Source organism: Brachyhypopomus gauderio, chromosome 18 (genome assembly GCF_052324685.1).
Source record: "Brachyhypopomus gauderio isolate BG-103 chromosome 18, BGAUD_0.2, whole genome shotgun sequence".
Taxonomy (NCBI): Eukaryota; Metazoa; Chordata; class Actinopteri; order Gymnotiformes; family Hypopomidae; genus Brachyhypopomus; species Brachyhypopomus gauderio.
The window spans coordinates 17,702,409-17,721,324 of record NC_135228.1 but is presented as its reverse complement, the minus strand read 5'-3'; the positions used below and the strand labels follow the sequence as shown (position 1 = coordinate 17,721,324).

The window sequence follows — 18,916 nt, the reverse complement described above, 5'->3', positions numbered from 1 at the left end:
GAAGTGATAGAAATCCTCACAGAGTTTCACACTCTTCCGCTAAATAAAAAAAATATGACTCTAATATTGAAGCATCTGAATCAGAACTGACGTGTTTATAGACTTGCGATTAAGGTGATCAAAACGAATGTACATTACAGGGGCCTTATAACGTCCCGTAAGAGCTGTTCAAGCACCCAGGACATAATTAATACGTTTACCAATGTTTTAGTAAACTACTTTTTGTCAGATAACTGTTTTTATTCCTTTATTCTCCCCAATTCGTGTTTTTTTGTCATTCTGACCATTAAAATCTAGATCACCTGTGTAACAGGCCACTGTTTTCCGCGCGTGATCTTATGCATAAACAACTTTCTGTTATCTGATCTTTATATTTTATGCAACGGCACTATAATCTAAATATAGACGTGTGAGTAAAAGCCAGTTAACTGGGATGAGGCCAGTAGGAGTCAGCGCTGCTCTTCCTCCCATCATCTCCTACTGGGAAAAATGCCGGAAGTGCTGTGGAGATACAAACTTCCACAAGTTTCAAAGCAGACTGTAAGACGTGTGGGCTTTTTCAAAGATAGAGGATTACACGGGGGAAAGAACTGCAAAAGACGGGGTTGACAGACAGCACAAAATCCTCTTTCGTATTGTATTTTATTTCCATTCATCGTTTTCATTTATTTTTTTTTACAATGGGACTGCCAGCTCTGGAATTTAGCGACTCTTTTTTGGACAGCCCCGACTTCAGAGACCGCCTGAAATGTCACGAAATCGAGTTGGATCGTACGAATAAGTTCATAAAGGACCTTATCAAAGATGGAAACATGCTTATCAGTGCCCTGAGAAGTAAGTTAAACGTCGCACCGTTAATCGTGCCTTGGTTGTTGGGTTATCACTGTAAGCGGCTCACAAAATCACAATGAAATGTTATGAAGCCATAATCCATGAGCCTGAGTTTGTTTGCTTTATTGAACATAATCCACATGCTCCATGCAGCTCCCAATCACTGATTACTTTGATTACTTGGATTATTTGTGTGTTGGTTCACCCTCTCATGTCTTCTTTAGTGTAACCCTGCACAAACACTCCAGTACTTTTCCACCATGAAAGGTTCTTTTCGCACGAATTTTCAACATTTCTTTCCGTCCTTGATTTGGAGAGTTTTCTGTTGTATTATCATAATGTGTTTCATTGGAGGCCTTGAGTTATTGGGGCTGCCAGCAAGTGCCGTTATCATCTGTGTTTACACGGAGACTTGAGAATGTGCAGTTGTTGAAAGGTTGTGGTATGTAGCTTCCTCTAAGCATTATGAAAAGGACCTGTGTCAGACTGATGGCTGACCCCGTCACCCACTAAATACCTCCAGTCTATCCTTTAATACATGCTCTATCAGCCTATATGGCTTGGACCTTAATTAACAATCACTGTTAATAAGCAAACACGACACGTTTTCATTTAAAATGAGGGCCCACATTTATTTCACATCCACATTTATAATCACATCCACAAAAAATAGTTTCTGTGGATTCAATCAACAGAGCATCTAAAGTTAAAAATGCTATATTCAGTTGTGTGATACTTGTGAAAGGTTTTGCCTGTCTTTACTAGCTGACTGAACACCTGAATGATGGACACAGCTCTCTGCAATACCCTAACACGTCCATTCTCTGCTCACAGGGTTGCATTACCTCAAAAACTCATTGGTGTTTCAGTTCTGCTGACCTTGACACTAATCCAAATTACACTGAAAATATCTAAATGTATCCTGTTAAATATCACAAACACTTCTCCAACATGTGTAGCAAAAGAAGGAATGTGCTGGTGATTAAAACGGGCTGGACATGTATACATTTATTCTGTTATTGCTTTACAGTATTCTTTTAAAATACTTGCACAACTCCCATGTTATTTTGTACAGTTCCATTATTTTGTAGTGTACTAAATGTTTGTTTCCATTGTTCTTTGTTGTGTGAAAAATTGGCTGCTTCAGCAGTGCTGTTTAATTTATTTACTTTGGTCTTTTGAATTCTCTCTCACATTCCCTTATTTCATTCCTTGACCACGCTGCTCAGACAGAGTGTAGGATACTCGGTGATGTGTGCCATGGTAACATGGCTCCTACTCAAATGCTTCTGTACTGAACAAAAGGGAAAGTGAATGATTTCCCAGAAGGTCCCCTAGTGTCCAGTGCGATGTGGTTTGATTTACCAAGGGTGTATATGGTTATCCCATTTTTAGTGGTTGTAAACCGTTACCTTATAGTGAAACGTCCGATAATTGATTATGGGAGTGTGTTCGAATGTCTTGCTTTTTTGTGTGAAATATGGTGACAAGTTCCCTTTGCCAGAAAAATGGCAACTTTTAGACTTTTTAAGAACTGTGGTGATGTGTTTTTCACAGATCTTTCTGCAGCTGTACAGAAGTTTTCACAGTCCCTTCAGGATTTCCAGTTTGAGTGTATAGGTGATGCAGAAACCGATGATGAGATTAACATTGGTAAGTGACGGGCCGCTCACTCATATGGGAATTCTCCTAAACCTCATGGCAGAATGTTTTTTAAATCAATCTTTAGCACAGATATTAATAATAATAATAAGATAATGTTGAGAATTGCATACCTATGATAAGACAACTGACTAGAATATTCATGCTGTATTGGAATGTACGCCCCTGATATTAGAATTGACCCTTAATTTGACTGTAGGGATTAACAGGTGGTTTTGTTGTATATTGATTGCATGTGTATAAGCACCCTCAGTCTTTCAATTCCATGTTCCCATTCTTAGCTACTTGGCCTGGGCTCTCATGCACAACAAACAACAATCCTGCCCATTGCCTTCGTTTCTAGTACCACCATGCACCAATCTCAGCATCTCTCTATCTCTCTCTCTCTCTCTCTCTCTCTCTCTCTCTCTCTCTCTCTCTCTCTCTCTCTCTCTCTCGCTCTCTCTTTAACAATAATGGGTCTTTATCACACAGAAGCCAACTGCTGGCTGGATCTGAATATTCTAGAGTTACAGATGTGGTGCCATAAAGTCCTAAAGCATTGTCCTCTTCAAAAGATCTTAACAAATCCAAGCACTTTTTCCCTTTTCTGTGCTGCATATCATGATCCTAATAGAAGATAACTGTTTCTGGGGTATCTCATATTATAGATGCAATTAATTTGTTCATTTAATGTCAATGGAGACATAGTAACTTGCATTGGCTTTATAAAAGCTGTTGAATGCGGCATCCATAACGTCCATGGCATCTCGGTCGGACTCCCTCTACTCATCTCTACCGGATGCCGATTTTTCATGGATTTTTGGCTCAGAGTCATTTTGGCAGCAGGTCTGACTATAAGTCCTGTCTCAGTGTGTGTGTGTGTGTGTGTGTGTGTGTGTGTGTGTGTGTGTGTGTGTGTGGGGAGCTGTCCTTCTCTCGCGCATCAACACAGCTGAAACACGTCATGCTGTGTCTGAAGCCTGTTTACCCAGGGGCCTGCGCTCCTCGCTAGACGCCCCCAGCCTGCGGCGGGGGGTTTGTAGGAGGTGAAAGCTGAAGAGGCCGACTGGTGGGGTCGTGAGGGCCGAGAGGTTGAGGGATTAAGGTGCTTTGGCTGCTCTGTGACCTGCTCTTATCACCAAACAAGAACACGCTGCCTAGTTCAAACAGGAAGTGATGTAGCTGTTGTAGATTTAGAGACTGGCCCGCTGACCTGAGCAACCTGATGTGAATCATTGTATCACTGCTCTTTATGCAACAGGAATGTATCGGTACATTTTGATGTGGATCATAAGAAAAATAATAAGTGACTTAAAAACTAAAATCATATTCCACTTTCTTAAAACCACCCTCTCCCCTTTTATCTTACAGGTGATAGGAACTTTACATGTTGGTATCATGTTTATTTAAATATAAAAAATGCATGTAGTGTTTTCAGGTAGTTTAACATACTTTGTTAGTGTTTTAAAACTATTTAGCATACTGATTTTGTTTGACATACATAAGCATCTTTGTTTTCTGTTGCTCACAGTACACCACAGACTCTTATAGGAAACAAGTCACATTTCCACATCTTCCACATAAGTCTTCACTTGTCTATGTTACTGTTTAACAATACACCACTGACTCTGAATCTCCTTCTGTTTACAGATAAACTGTGGGTGGCCATTGTAGTTTCCCGGTGATAGATTGTATTGCTCATGCCCAGAAAAACAAATGTCGAGGTCTGATACCTGGGCAGAGACCCCCATGTCAGACCTGACTTATGTGACTCATTCAAAATGTTCTTTCTCTTTTCACAGCTCAGTCATTAAAGGAATTCTCTCAGTTATTGAACACAGTAGAGGAGGAGAGACGGCGACTTGTAAGTAAATGGATTCTGCTTTCTTTCTTTCTTTCTTTCTTTCTCAGCTGCTTGTGTTAATGTGGCCTCCTGAGTAGCTGTCCGCTGCACATCAACTGAGCCCTGCTCCAACTGAGCCCTGGTGTTGACATACCCTTAAACCACATACCCAATGGTCCTGATTACAGTTATAGTCCTCCCTCTTATTTATTCAGATGTACAGTATGCTGATTCATTTCATTGATTCATCACTCAACAACTAATTTACACCAGCTAATCTGGGCATCTAGTTGATCAGATTAACACCTACCACTTATCACATGGTGTTTTCCTCCAATCACATTGATCTTGACTGGCAGCTGAAAATTCTCCTTACACACTTAAGCCTGTGAGGAAAACTAGGTTTGTGTTGTAAGGATCTGTGGACACTAGACAACCTCAACCGGTCATAGATTTTATGAACAGCTGATTTTTTTCTCCACTGCACATAATTCTATTAGTTGCAGTTCAGTTTGTTACTCATTTTCATATCACTTAATGGGACAATGCTTCATTATAATAATTCAAATGCTTTGTTCTAAAAATGTGCCCTGTTAAACTAAAGTTCATACATCCCTGGGGAAAAACTGTGTCTTCTTTGAGTGCTGTAGATTATTTCTGTCACAGCTGAGTGTTATGGGAAACATGCTATTGTCAAACAGATGTGTGCCTTGGGTCATGACTTCCCGTTGCACAGAGGGGAAACCACACGTATCTGTACTATTCGTAACCCTGGAATGTGTTGGAATTACTCATTTCACTGGTCTTTTTTTCTTCTAGCTTTTAAAACTGAAAGCAACACCCCTAAAATGACTTTAATGGGCTCAGAGTACAATACAATTGCTTAATTTGTTACTACAGCATCATTTACAACAGGAAGTCTGAACAAGTGGGGACGAGTGGGGGGGGGGTTACCCTATTTAGAGTCTTAGCTCCTGTTTTGCATATGTTGTAATAAGGAAACTTCTGGTAACCTGGTCTTTCATTCAGCAGGGCTGTTAACTGACTGAGTAATGCATTAATCCTTCTTTCATCCGCCTCTTTTCTCCAGAATGTGTTGTTTCCCTTTTCTTAATCAGAATGGAATGAAATATAGGCATATACTATGTACAAGCTGTACAGTTTCTTAGTTTTAATAAAAACAGAAACCTGTAATTGTGTCTACGAGCTCTCTTCTAAAGATCGGGAGACATTCCATTCCGGAACATTATTATTTGTTATTATTATTATTCAGGACATTATCAAATCAAATCAAATCAAAGTTTATTTGTATAGCGCTTTTCACAACACATGTTGTCACAAAGCGCTTTACAGGATTTAAAAGGTTAACAATACTATGGGTCCAGAACCCTAATGAGCAAGCCAAAGGCGACAGTGACGAGGAAAAACTCCCTATGATGGTGGGGATTAGGAAGAAACCTCGGGAGAACCAAGACTCAAAAGGGAACCCATCCTCCATTGGGCATTATTATTGAATACCCCCTCTTACCCTTGAGGAAAATATGCTGCAAGTATGTAGTTGGGGGCGAAAATTAACACACATTTGCACTGAAAATTGGCCATTCAGTTTAACATCTGTAACGTATTTAAAGGGGCAATGAAATGTGTGGGGTGTATGTTCAGCGGCCTTGTCCTGTAGCATTCACAAAGCCTTTTTCAGCCTCTTGGACTGTAACGCTGCCTGCTCAGAGCCTTCAGTCTAATCCTTTGTTGCGTGTCGGAATGAGAGGGGGTCAGGGGAGCTGCGTGAGGAGCCTGGAGGGGAGAATTACCGAGCAGCCCCCTCCTGCCTCCCGACTTCCTGCAGACCACGTCACTGCTGCGCCTCGTTCTCTCAGCCTCCCGTGCCAGGGCTCTCGGAAGGACGCTCACCTCCGTAGGAGAGAAAAGGCCCCGCTGAGCTTTTCATTCATACGTGCACAAGGAACAACACGTGGGAACAAAGGCGGATCCCGCCTCCACGTGAAGGTTCTGTCCTCCCTGCGGGATTCTGCGGGAAAGGAAGCGGAGAAAGTTCGGATAAAGTTTGGCTTGGACTACACTGATCTGACTAGTACCGAGAAGTCATTCGTGGGTGCGCTGGTTTTTCCTAGCAGATATGTTGCATCCACACGGTTTTTCTACAGTAATGTCTGCTTCATATCCAGTGGTGCTTAGCAGACATACTGTACGTTAAGGCAATCAGCCAGGCCAGTCTGTTTTAAGTGGGAGGCATTTTCCCACATGATGGATTAGGCTGATGTAAGAAGCGAGTTTCCTCTCTTGCTCTGAAGGACCATGGGAACTTGTGACGGTAGTGATGAGCGAAACTCTCAAGCTGTCTGCACGGTTCTCTGCGTCTACCCCCACTGAAACGAGGATATCCTGAACCTTTCAAACACACAGCTCTTGTGTGACGCACTGAGAGGCCACTTATCGTAATGAGCTGAACACTTACTCTTTGCCTCAGTGTGTGAGTGTACAGAGTCTTAGTATGACAAGGCAGTTTGTTCTGCACTTGGCAATCTTTATATTGTATGGATATTATTTGAGGTAAATTGCACCAGATGCATGTGCTGCTATTTAAGACGGCTGATCATACATTGAGGTTTTATATGTAGATTAAACTCTTCTTAAACAAATGTTTATGGTACTAAATAATTCTCTAAGGCCCTGTAAAAACCACAGAAGCCTCCAGAAAAGGAAGAACGCGTCAGGCACCCATCTCTTAACACTGAATTTGTTACTGCTTCTTCAAGGTTCATATCTTACATCTGGACCTGCCTGGAGTCTGTGCGGCTCTATAATGAAGGCAAGATTCATTAGTTTTGATGTAGGCAGATCAGGACTGTAGAGATGGGCTGTCAGTTGCCAGGGGGGGGAGGACTGAGCACAGGCAAGCATGTGGAACTTATTTTGGGCAAATTCTCTAGTGAGACTGGAAGTCCACCACTCTGTGCCTGGGAAAGTATATAAAAGGAATTTGTGTATGTAATTGTATGTTTTTCCAATTGGGCCTACTAAAGGAAAGTGGTACTAATTATAGTGTTGTTATTTTACAGTGCATAAAGTTTCTCTGCATAGTTTTCATATGCAAATGTTTTTTTACTTGGCAGATTATGATGGCATAACCATAGACCAGCTGTTTTAGAATGAAGTAAAATTGAATTATGTTGTGCATTATAATGTTACCATAGTAGTTTATGTGTAAACCAGCCTAAAAGGTATTACAGTGGTTTGTTTTCTATTGTCTACAAAAGAATTGTTTTTTATACCATTTTATATTAGGAAAGGCAGGGGGAATGTTTACTAAGATCAGACAGCACTGCATAGTTTGCAAGCTTCCCATATACTGTTAAAAAATCTTTTGGGGATTACAAATTGTTATTTCATTGTATATTCAGGGAGAATTTGAACAGAGAAATCTGGAAAAATTTACCTGGCTTTTAAATATTTTTTAATCGATTTAGATACAGAATGCTGATGACGTCTTGATTACACCGTTGGAGAAGTTTCGCAAGGAGCAAATTGGTGCTGCCAAAGTAAGACTTCTTAATACTTTAGTTGTGAATTTATGTTCCATATTTCAGCGGATGGCCATTTTTAGCCTTATTGCGACATGATCCAGCACATGATTTAACATAGGTCTATGCTGAGAGCCTGCAGGAAGGGGGAAAATTGCAAACACCTGTTAAGGAACAGAGCGATCATAACCAGATACAGTAATGCCACATTCACCAACATGAAGGAAGGGCCAGGCCCTACCAGTGGGGGTGTTCTTTCCACTTGCTGAATACGTTATTTCTTCCATATAAATTGTGCTGTGTACAATCGTAGCCCTATATTGCATTTTTCAGTTCTCCCAGTGCTATGACACCCATTGTAAACTTTTGAACTGCTTCAGCTTCAGCATAGCAACTGAATAATTTATAATAATTGCTGCCAAATATGCTGTCCGATTAAGAGCTGAATTATAAAGCAGGAGTTTAAGAGGTTAAAGCCATGAAGGATTTGTTAATGAGTTGAGTCAGGTCTGTTCGAAGCAAGGTAAACTGGGAAATGCACACGTACAGGACTGGGAAGGCCCATGCTGGACTGGTGGAGAGACATTGGGTTGAAGGTTGAAGACTATGGTGCAGTTCAGAGAGCCATGGGAGTGTGTCACACACCTCTGTTGCCCCGCACCCTCCTCGGCTTGGCCTCTGAAGAGCTGAGCACTGTCTGATGAGCTCACTGCTGAAGGATCCAAAAGCTGAAAACACCCTGCCTTATTTGGCTGTTTGGGGCCCAGGCTCCTCGGCCAAAGCTGAGATGGAACTCATTCGGCTTAGACGTTTAGACCACAGAGGCCAAAGGGAATGGCTTTCCGGCTGTTCAACCTCACACACACACACACACACACACACACACACACACCAACAAAGGCACAAACGCACCACAATCACAATTACTACACCTTCAAGAGACCACACACGAATGGTAGTACTAACATAGCTAACAGTTAGATGTTTTTGTTTTTTTTCCCTGGGTACCTCATGTATCAGAACTCCTAAACAAAAGCCATATTGGCCAAGAAAAGGTGATGTCATTGTTCGTTAGCAGATGGGCCTGGAGGCTCGGACTGAGCATGTCAGTAACACAATTCGTGTGCGCTAGTTTGTCGCTTGGCGAGTTTGTAGGCTGTGTCCATGGAAGGGTCATGGGAAAGGTTCCGCTAATGGCATAGAGGAAAAACAAACGGACAGGATCAGATTTCAGTTGCAGTTTCAAGAAAGGGACCCTCACTGCCAGAGGTCTCGAGTGAGTGAATGTTTAGCCCAGCACACATAGGTGGTACGGGTGAGAGTGTCGGACTCAAATCCACTGTATAATATTCAAGTGAACTCTGGTTTTAATATCTATCTAACTTGCTCTTGGTTGAGTTGTAATTACGTACTTCACAATCAAGTCAGTGTTAGCCGGTGTTAAATGTTAGTGTTGACCAGCCACTAACATTTACATCTTGTTTTACAACCTTGTTTTACATGTTGATTTAACCAAGCAAGGGTTCTCAAGTAAAAGTTTGTTCCATCTATTGACATTAACAGTGATGCTAAGTAAAGTTAACACTTCAATGTTTAACTTTAAAGAGCACAGGTAGAGTTGTCCTGGTGCTGGAAATACTCTGGAACCCATTTCTCAAAATCATTGTAGCATAAAGATCATCTTAAATGGGAGAGAGACAGTGTTACGTGTAATCCTCTCTCCACCATTTCATAGCAGCAACTTGTCTATTCATACGCCCTGCTCTTGTTCTTAAGACCACTGTGTTGTGAGTCACTTAACACATTAAGTAAATGGCTAGTCAGTTTCCCTGGTGCAACAGGGCCCTTTAACACACATGCTTGAGCACTGTGCTGGTGTTATCTCATACATATCATATATATACAAGAGTTTGTATATGTATTGTGTGGCCATGGACTCACACCAGACTGGTGTGGATTCAGATTGGTTTCCAGAAATCAGTTCTTGTGCTTATGGTATTCTGTCTTCAGATGCTTGTATGCCATCTGCTGGTTGGAGAGCCACTCAGACATGAGTTATGCCTTCTGACCATATCCATCCAAATCAAAATAAACAAATTAGGAAAACATTTTAATGGACGTTTTGCATGATGTTTGTGTACACGTTGAAGGACTTATGTAACAGAAGATTTCTGCACAAGATATTTATCTCTGTAATTACCATAGAGGAAATTCCAGTTTTTGTCAACATTCTCTTTTTTTCCTAAGGAAGGAAAAAAGAAGTTTGACAAGGAAACCGAGAAATATTATACTCTTCTGGAAAAACACCTGAATTTGTCTTCTAAAAAGAAAGAGGCATTTTTACAAGAGGTAACTGTTTAACCAATATCACTATAATCCAGACATAATTGTTAACTGTATGAAATTTCATTTTCATTGCTACCATATATCTGTTCTGTTTTGTGTAATAAATGTTTTTTTATGGTAACGCTGTGATATTGTTGGCGTCACTCTATTTACTCTAATGTGCTTTCGCAGGCCGATGCCCAGATCAATAAGGAGAAGCAGGTTTTTTGTGACGCTTCACTTGAATATGTCTTCAAAATCCAGGAAGTCCAAGAGCGAAAGAAATTTGAGTTTGTTGAGCCGGTAAGAAGCGGGAAAATATTACAATTCATCAAGCTGTCAGTGCGAGTAGGAGATGAGTTACTGGGTGACTGAGCTCTCCTCCTGCGCTGCCCATGTGCAGGGCCGTGTTTATGCGGTTTTGTAATCAGAAAAATGAAGGATTAAAGCCACATCCTGCACCTGCTGGGTCCCATCTGCAGCAGAACGCCTCTCGACTGCTGCGGCGTGCGCAGATACCATCATAACTGCATGCACACATGCTGGAAAAATCACCCTGCACTGCGTTCACAACAACAAGCAGTCGTGGAGAACGGAGAAGTTTGCTGAAGTTAGCTGTTTCTCTTGCTTTTCCTCAGCTCCTGGCTTTCCTCCAAGGGCTGTTCACATTCTATCACGAGGGCTATGAACTGGCGCAAGAATTTGAACCATACAAACAACAACTTCAGTTCAACCTACAGAATGTAAGAGTTCAAGTCAAGGTCACTAGTGGGGTTAATATGGCAATGTAAAAAAAAAAACTAAAAGAATGATGTTCAACTACTGATTCTGATTCTGTATATGGTTTACTGTGCATGTTTATATTATAGCCGTCCTTCTGTTATGTGAGGTGAATATAAAATGGTTACGCTTAGTAAAACATAAGTGTAAGGGTTTGGCTGGTCTGGTGATGTGGTCCTTTGGGGTTTTTTTTTACTTCTTCTAATGACATGCTACAATTGCTGTGGACTTTGTGGGACATCAGTGAAGTTGTATACACTTTTTAACATGTTTGGTTGTGATCTTCGTAGACAAGGAATAACTTTGAGAGCACCAGACAGGAAGTGGAGAATCTGATGAAGAGGATAAAGTCCGCAGAGCCAGACTTCAAAGCCCCTGGACAGTGGACGATGGAGGGTTTCCTATATGTGCAAGAGAAGCGTGAGTGTGCTCTCAGCTCCAAGCGTTTGATGATTCCATAAGCATGCTTTATACCTGAGACGTGTTTTTTTGCCTGATACGTATCACACCTGAATTTCCATTTTGAGACATGTTAATGTTTAATTAATGTGTGCAAATATATGTTCTAAAATTCTTAAGCCATCTGTTAATTTTTAAGCCTTGAGTACAATGAAAGTCTGAAACTTCCATCTCTCCACTGTAGGACCCCTGGGTTTCACGTGGAGCCGACATTATTGCACATATGAGAAGGAGACTAAAATGTTCACCATGAGCAACTCTGAGATCAAATCTGGAAGTAAACAGGTAGAATGTTTGTAGTAGTGATTCATCTTGAAATACCTCCACTGGCCTCTTAATATAGCAGTACGTGACTTTTCCTGTGTCATTCTGAAGAATGGACTGATTATGAGCCCACCTGAGATATTCAAACTCAAGTCCTGCATCAGGAGGAGGACAGACTCCATCGACAAGCGATTCTGCTTCGACATCGAAGTATTGGAGAGGTTTGTATACAGTTCCTGCACCTATAATATAGCACTTTTCCACCTTCCACAAGGTGTTGGCAAGGTCAGTAAGGCCATTGCAATATGTGCCTGTAGAGGACGTGGTAGACGGTTTTAAAGGACTGTAATTTCCCCTTGAATGTTTTTGTTGGCAATCCCTGAGGTCTTTCATTCCTCTTCTCTCCTTCCTTTCCTATTTCTTTTCATGACTGAAGAAATAACACTTGTCAGGGGATTCTATTCAGTTCTCTTCAGTGTTTCTATAAAGTCCAGCGGTATGTCTTTCTCTTCCGGCTCTGGGCTGGGATGGAATGAGTGGTGCTGTCTGCTCATGTCAACTAGCAGCTCCTTTCACACAACTACAACAGCTCCCTCCACCCACTACATCAGCTTTGGCCAGACACTGATTCAGGCTTTGGCTTTTTACAATTTAACTTGCCACTTTCAACTACTAATTTTACATGTTGTAACAGGTTGTTTAACTTAACAAGTAATCATTTAGTGCTGTATGTACATTCTGACAAAAACATTTTAAAGTCAGCATATGCTCCAAAGTTGTTGCCGCTCATTTTATTTGTGTGCTAGTTAGTTTGTTGGTGTGTTTGCAAGCAGACGTAGTCAGCGTTTCATGGCTGCTGCTATTCTGTACGAGGTGGTGCTGTGGTAAGGTTGATGCATCTTGCTGGCGGCCCCTGATTGGTTCTCTGTCCCCCATGTCCCGCAGGCATGGCATCATCACTCTCCAGGCTCTGTCTGAGTCTAACAGGCGTCTATGGATGGAGGCCATGGATGGGAAAGAGCCGGTGAGAACACCAGACCTCTGCAGCACAGCAGAACAGCGCTCAGGGCTACATACCTGGCACTTTGATATCATAAATCAAATATATTACATATATACACATATATATACATATACAAAATGTACAAAAATAACTGAAGTTTAGCAATCTTTGCTCAAATGGTTAAAGAGGTGCAGCTAAGCCACACGTGATGGAGTGCGAGGTGAGTTTTGTCAGTTGCTGATTGCCAGAGGTGGAGAGATTTGGCACAACCTCACACAAAAGCTCTGTGGACTATGAGCTTCTGGGCAGCTTCCTGCTTTTCCTGGAGAAACAGCCAGTTCCTTCCGAACTTCCTCTACTCTTTCAAGCGAGTTCATATTTCTGACCCATGAGTTCAAGACCCAAATAAATCAGCCATGGTTAGCGCCTGTGTCTGGGCAAAATGTTATGCAAAACATATGGGAAATTACAACAACTAACATTTTGACTCTTTCATTTCATAATACTAGATCATATTTCCATGCTATATCAAATTTAGCTTATGTGTTGAGTACATGACCTTAGTCGCTCTGTCGATTTGAATCAGAGATGGCTTTTTATTCTATTTAATGGATTTGTTTGGCAAAACAAGAGTCACCATTTTTTTGACAAAGCAATTAATATTTCCCCACTCTGAAGTATCCCAGTTGAGTAAGTTGAAGACGTCTTTCATCCTATTGGAAGTGAGTCAGCTTGAGCTCACCAAGCCTTTGTTGTTGTCATTTTCATCATGAGGCAATTAGAAGTGCTCGGAACCCCAAGCACAGCTGATGACGGCACATAGGATTGGTTAATGGCTCTTAGGATTGGTTAATGGCTCTTTGTGGTCTGTATGTTTGATCAGTTGCTGAAAGCCAGCTTAGATACAACCTACCAGGATACGCTCTCAATTGTGCTGTTCTGAAACACACAATAAATAGTTTTTGAGAGAACACAGAAGCCAGAGCACAGAATATAAAGGTTCTCAACACACCCCAAGTGCTTTTGGGGATTTTGAATATAAGATGTGGTTCTTCACATTTCCCTTATCTGCCTTTTGTAGAAAATAGTAAAACCTGATATTTGTATTAATGTGATTCCAAATGTAAATGTGCCAACTGACACGCATGTCTTCTGTAGATTTACACTCTTCCAGCACTTCTGAGCAAGAAAGAAGAAAGTAAGTTCTCCCCTCGTTCCTCTCTATCCGCTGCTGTGAATTTGTGAAGAAGTGCACGTGATGATCCTTAAACAGTCGGCCTATCTCTCTGCAGCATTCCTAAACGAGGCGGGGTTTAATTTTGTGAGGAAGTGTATTCACCTTGTGGAGACGAGAGGTAGGTCTCATGAATAAACATCGGCTCAGTGCCCATGATGTTTGCAAATGTTTACTGAAGCAGCGTAGTGAAAGTATATGATCCTTTCATTCCTGCTCTAATGTAACTAAAGCCATTTTCGTTCATTTTCCAGGCATCCAAACGATGGGATTGTACAGAATAGGAGGCGTTAACTCTAAAGTGCAGAGACTTATGACCTCAGTGTTTGGTAAAACACTTTTAAACATTTGCAATGCCTCAGAATGTCTTATTTGTTTGACACTACGTTGCTGTCGTGTGATTGTCTTAATGCTGTCTTACTGCTCATTTCCTTGTCCAACCTTGTTTGCCCCCAGCTGCCAAAGCTCCTGCAGACATGGACCTGGACCCAGATACGTGGGACAATAAGACCATCACAAGTGGGCTCAAGAATTACATCAGGTAAGAAAGGGTCTAGTGTAAGGGTACAGGGTAAGGGTACAGTGTAAGGGTACAGGGTAAGGGTACAGGGTAAGGGTACAGGGTAAGGGTACAGGGTAAGGGTACAGTGTAAAGCACTAACCGAGTACAATAATCCTTCTGCCTCCAGGTGTCTGGCTGAACCCCTCTTAACCTACAGACTTCACAAAGACTTCATCATGGCCGTCAGTGAGTATTCCCATGTGTCCCTTTCTCTCTTTCCCCCCTTATTTTCCCAGGGGGGGGGGGGGGGGGGGGGGATTGAAAATGGCTGTTTAAAACAATGCAGCTATACGTAAATTGAAAGGAATACAAACACTGTGTTGCATTTTTAGAGTCCGATGACCAGAACTACAGGGTGCGTGCGGTCCATGCTCTTGTGCACAAGCTGCCTGACAAGAACAAAGAGATGCTGGACATTCTGATCAAGCATCTGCTCGTGTAGGTTCACCCAGCAGAAGGCCTGTCTGAGAACTGACCACATTGCATTCCCAAAGGCAGATGTCACCGAGATTGACTTAAGTATGGGTTTAATCTGCCTTGTCTGCTATTTTTCAGGGTTTCCACCCACAGCCAGAAGAATCTGATGACCGTGTCTAACCTGGGTGTGATCTTTGGTCCTACACTTATGCGGGCCCAGGAGGAGACAGTGGCTGCCATGATGAACATCAAGTTTCAAAACATCGTGGTGGAGATTCTCATAGAGAACTATGAGAAGGTAAGCCAACTCTAGCTGCCCTTTAATTAAAGCTAACAGCAGGTGGCACTGTTTACCAAAACCCAGAGGGGTGCAGTCATTCAGTTCCTGTAGCTGAGACTGACAATCCTTTCTTTGTTCTTTAATACGCTTTCAAGCACTATCTATTTTTAACTTGATTTTCACATGTGCCTTGGCACACGTGATGTTTATTGATGGTGGTGAGTCTTTGGAATATTATCCCTTTCCTGTGTCTTAGATCTTCCACCAGGCCCCGGACCCCAACGTGCCCCTTCCGCAGCCCCAGTCCCGCTCCACCTCACGCCGAACCAAAGCCATCTGCCTATCGTCAGGCCCGCGCAAGTCCAGGGGCCTGTACCCGCCAACTCTGTGCCTGGCCGACGCCGACAGTGGGTCCCTCCTCTCGCTCACATTATGGATTAGATGGGAGTTCAGTGTCATTTCTCAATAACTGTAGTTGGATCAGGATCAGTTTTTAATAACTTAAGTCTCAGGAGACATCTTTCCTGTTCTTACTTTCAACTTTCAATGAATCTAAAGTTTAACTGAAATGTTAATTTCTTCTTTTTTTCATACTGTGTGAAAATTGTAGATTTAATAAGCTCGATTTGGTTTTGTGACAGAACATGACCATTTGAAAGTTTAAATGGCTTTGATAGCTTAAATGGCTACTGGAGTAACATTAAATGGAGTAACATTTTCATGTGATTGCATTCAATATCAACTACAATCTCTTGTATCAGATATTTAATTGACAGAATAGATCAGAAAAAAAAGTATCTGTCCTCAATAAATACTTCAGGGTAAGCACTATATGAACAAGAAATAAATTTGCAACTTTCAATGAACTCTCTGGATAATTGCTACTGCTGTTAACTGTCTGACGAATGAGTATTTTGTTAATGTCGGTGAGTGAAGTTTCACATCTCCAAAACCATCCGTCCTGCTCTCGTAGGTGACACTTTCAGCAGCAGTCCCTGCAGCACCCCCATGGGCAGTCTGGAGTCCCTGTCCTCACACTCGTCGGAGCAGAACGGCTGTTCCAAGGCCAGCACTCCCTCCCGCTCCAAACACAAGGCCTCGGGCAGCCTGTGCTGGACCACTCCCTCCCCCTCCTCCGACGGGCCCCGGAGCCCGCTCGGCACCACCAGCCCCGACTCCAGCTCCAAGGAGGACGCAGCCAAGACGGACGGCGAGTGGGAGGAGGCCCTGAGCGCCCTCCCGGCGGACCGGCGTTCTCCGGCTCCGGGACCGGCCAACGGGGCCGAGGAGCAGGACCCCGTGGTGCCGGGAGCGGGACGTCTGAGCGTGTCGACGTGTTCCTCCCTCACCTCCCTTCACATCTCTGAGGGTGAGCAGCTCCGCCAGTTCATGTGAAGTATCGGGGCGGGACCGCGTGCACTCTGCACCGGACTAGCGGACGCGCGTGGCTGTGGGTTCCTCAGATTTGCGAGAGTGTCTGTTTCTCTGTTTCTTTTAGGCTTCAGGAGCTGTCATGGCTCAGTTCAGAGTTTGGTTTCCCGCAATAACAGGGACAGCCTGAAGTCAATCCCTTTACCAGATATCCCTCCCAAAGACACAGCCAGGCACAGACTGGACTCCTCGGCCAGCAACGGATACCAAAGACCCAACTCTGTGTAAGCAACGTCCACGTCATCCAGCCACTCCTGGCTGTCGTCGGAGTTAAACTTTAGAACAGAAGTATGCCGTGTAATAACAGGATGCAAATTCCATAAACATTTTAAAGTTGTCAACTAATGTCTCTTCTTTGTCAGGTAAAGTTCTATGTGATATTGGTATAAGGTTTTGTAACTCGATGGTTAATTGAACACGTATGGGAACATATAGACCATTTTCTGTTAAGTTATGGCTACATATGAGCCAGTTTATTAATCAAGGCATTACATTTTCCTATCCTACAACAACCGTTATTTCATCTCTATATATTAATTATACTGTCCTAATTACTAGAAAATAAAATTTGTTCTTTTTATCTGAAAACAAATCTCATCTCTCATAAACTATGCCTTCGTTTTACTTTCTTGCTCTTTTTTTTTTCCCCCCATACATTTTCAATTTTCAATATGAGTGTTGTGTGATTGTTCTGGTCCATAATTCTTTTTTAATGTAAAATACATAATGTGGCTGGGAAAAGATCTGCTCTCAGTCTCACAAGCATGAGCACTGTGCACTCCCTGTCTCCCGACGTGATCTGGGTTGAACATGAGTTAACTGCAGGCTATGGATCTTGATTGCTGGTTCTTGAGATGTGACCTCTGACCGCAGTGCTGGCTGTAAAACTCCCCCTGACTGCCAGTGTTTTCATCCAGGCTCTGAGGGAAAATGTCTCTCTTTCTTCAAACTAACACATTTGCATTGCCAAACAAACCGCAAGACGTGTTTCAGAGAAGATGAATTTGGTCAAACAACAGTAAATTAACCAACACGCCAAGCTAGTGGTAAATCTGAAGCTCTCCAAACCAAGGCTTTGTGAGTGGAACTGAGGGGTTGTGGGGTGTGACCCAAGGTAGTGTGCGTCTTGCGTTTAACGTGCTCTTGGTTTGCTGTCGTAGGGTGGTCTCGAGAGCGGCTCTCTTTGAGAACCCGGTGGTCTCGCAGCCGGTCCCTGCTGGAAGGTACTTTAACAGCCACACAGCACGTGTCCCACAGCATGTCACATATCAGTCTCGCCGCTCCGTTATGACATTCAGCCACGCCATGACACAATGTCCCGCTCTGTGGTTTTCACTCTTGCGACATGTTGCTTGTCTTCGCTTGCTCTGTGTGAAGCTGTGGGACGGCGTGTAGCGCTCTTGTTTTCGCTAGCTTCAAAATAGATCTTCCGCAGTCGGTCTCGCCCCTGCCTGCCCTCCAGCCGCAGCCTGACCTTTCACCCCGGCCACTTTGTCGTTCCCGAGAGGCCCGCAGTCAGTCGCATGAGTAAACTCCAGCTGCGGTCCATCTAACTCGCCTCCTCTGATGTGTTCACAGGGACGCCAAGGCCATGTATTCCTGCCAGGCGGAACACAGTCATGAACTCAGCTTCCCCAAGGGGGCGCTATTCTCCAATGGTAAATACACATTCAATATTATTATTATATAGTGTGTCTGATGTGGTTTTACAGGGTCATCCTCCCACTGTGTTGGAGTGTTTATTGCTTCTCTTGTAGTTCACTTTTTTATTATGGTCTTTTTTTCCAAAGTGCACCCCTCAGTCGAGCCTGGTTGGCTCCAAGCTACGTATAACGGCAGAACTGGACTCATCCCAGAGAACTATGTGGTGTTCCTCTAGCAAGGTCTTCAAGCCAGACAAACCAAGTCCATGGTATCCATGGTAACCATTTCACCAGAAAAGGACAGGTTTTATTTTGTATATCCATTGTATGTAGTATGTGAATAGTCTGAATACTTAGTTTAAAATATCTATAATCTAATTATCAGCAGCAGAGTATATATGGTCCATAGTACCATAGTAAGTTGTAGATAGAAAGTTTCTAAACAAATATTAATATTTTATGTTTCAGACTCACATGTGTTTGGCTCCATAAGCCCTAAGCTGTTTTATTTATAGGTGGGTAATAATTCAGACTGGCTCTGACATGTTAAATCAATAAGCATAAATAAAGTACAGCAGTATAAGGTCTATTCTTCTCATACTATTCTTCTATCTCTGTGATGGTGAGAAAATATTTGTAATTAATAGTTTAATGTGGT

The 18,916-nt window shown here is 42.6% G+C and overlaps 1 protein-coding gene across 4 annotated transcripts; it reads left to right on the top strand.

The window, feature by feature from the left end:
* The first annotated feature begins 459 nt into the window (after positions 1-459).
* arhgap42a (Rho GTPase activating protein 42a) lies at positions 460-18,845 on the top strand. Of its 4 annotated transcripts, XM_076979512.1 has the most exons (25): positions 460-834; positions 2,389-2,484; positions 4,278-4,339; positions 7,807-7,878; positions 10,108-10,209; positions 10,378-10,488; positions 10,824-10,928; positions 11,256-11,385; positions 11,609-11,709; positions 11,800-11,909; positions 12,125-12,184; positions 12,634-12,712; positions 13,850-13,889; positions 13,984-14,046; positions 14,180-14,254; positions 14,382-14,466; positions 14,615-14,673; positions 14,820-14,925; positions 15,043-15,202; positions 15,441-15,591; positions 16,158-16,553; positions 16,683-16,839; positions 17,776-17,838; positions 18,194-18,273; positions 18,406-18,845. In XM_076979512.1, the coding sequence occupies exons 1-25, from the start codon at positions 681-683 to the stop codon at positions 18,492-18,494; spliced, it is 2,706 nt and encodes a 901-aa protein (XP_076835627.1). In that variant the 5' UTR covers positions 460-680; the 3' UTR covers positions 18,495-18,845. The 4 variants fall into 4 exon arrangements, with proteins under 4 accessions (XP_076835627.1, XP_076835629.1, XP_076835628.1 ...); XM_076979514.1 differs by lacking the exon at positions 17,776-17,838; XM_076979513.1 differs by lacking the exon at positions 12,125-12,184 and having other exon boundaries at positions 462-834.
* The last annotated feature ends 71 nt before the right edge of the window (positions 18,846-18,916 follow it).

Excerpts from the sequence above, each read along its gene's own strand:
- arhgap42a (XM_076979512.1), top strand. The coding sequence starts at position 681 with ATGGGACTGCCAGCTCTGGAATTTAGCGACTCTTTTTTGGACAGCCCC. Across the intron at positions 835-2,388 it reads GCTTATCAGTGCCCTGAGAA|ATCTTTCTGCAGCTGTACAG; the intron begins GTAAGTTAAACG and ends TGTTTTTCACAG. Across the intron at positions 14,255-14,381 it reads ACTTATGACCTCAGTGTTTG|CTGCCAAAGCTCCTGCAGAC; the intron begins GTAAAACACTTT and ends GTTTGCCCCCAG.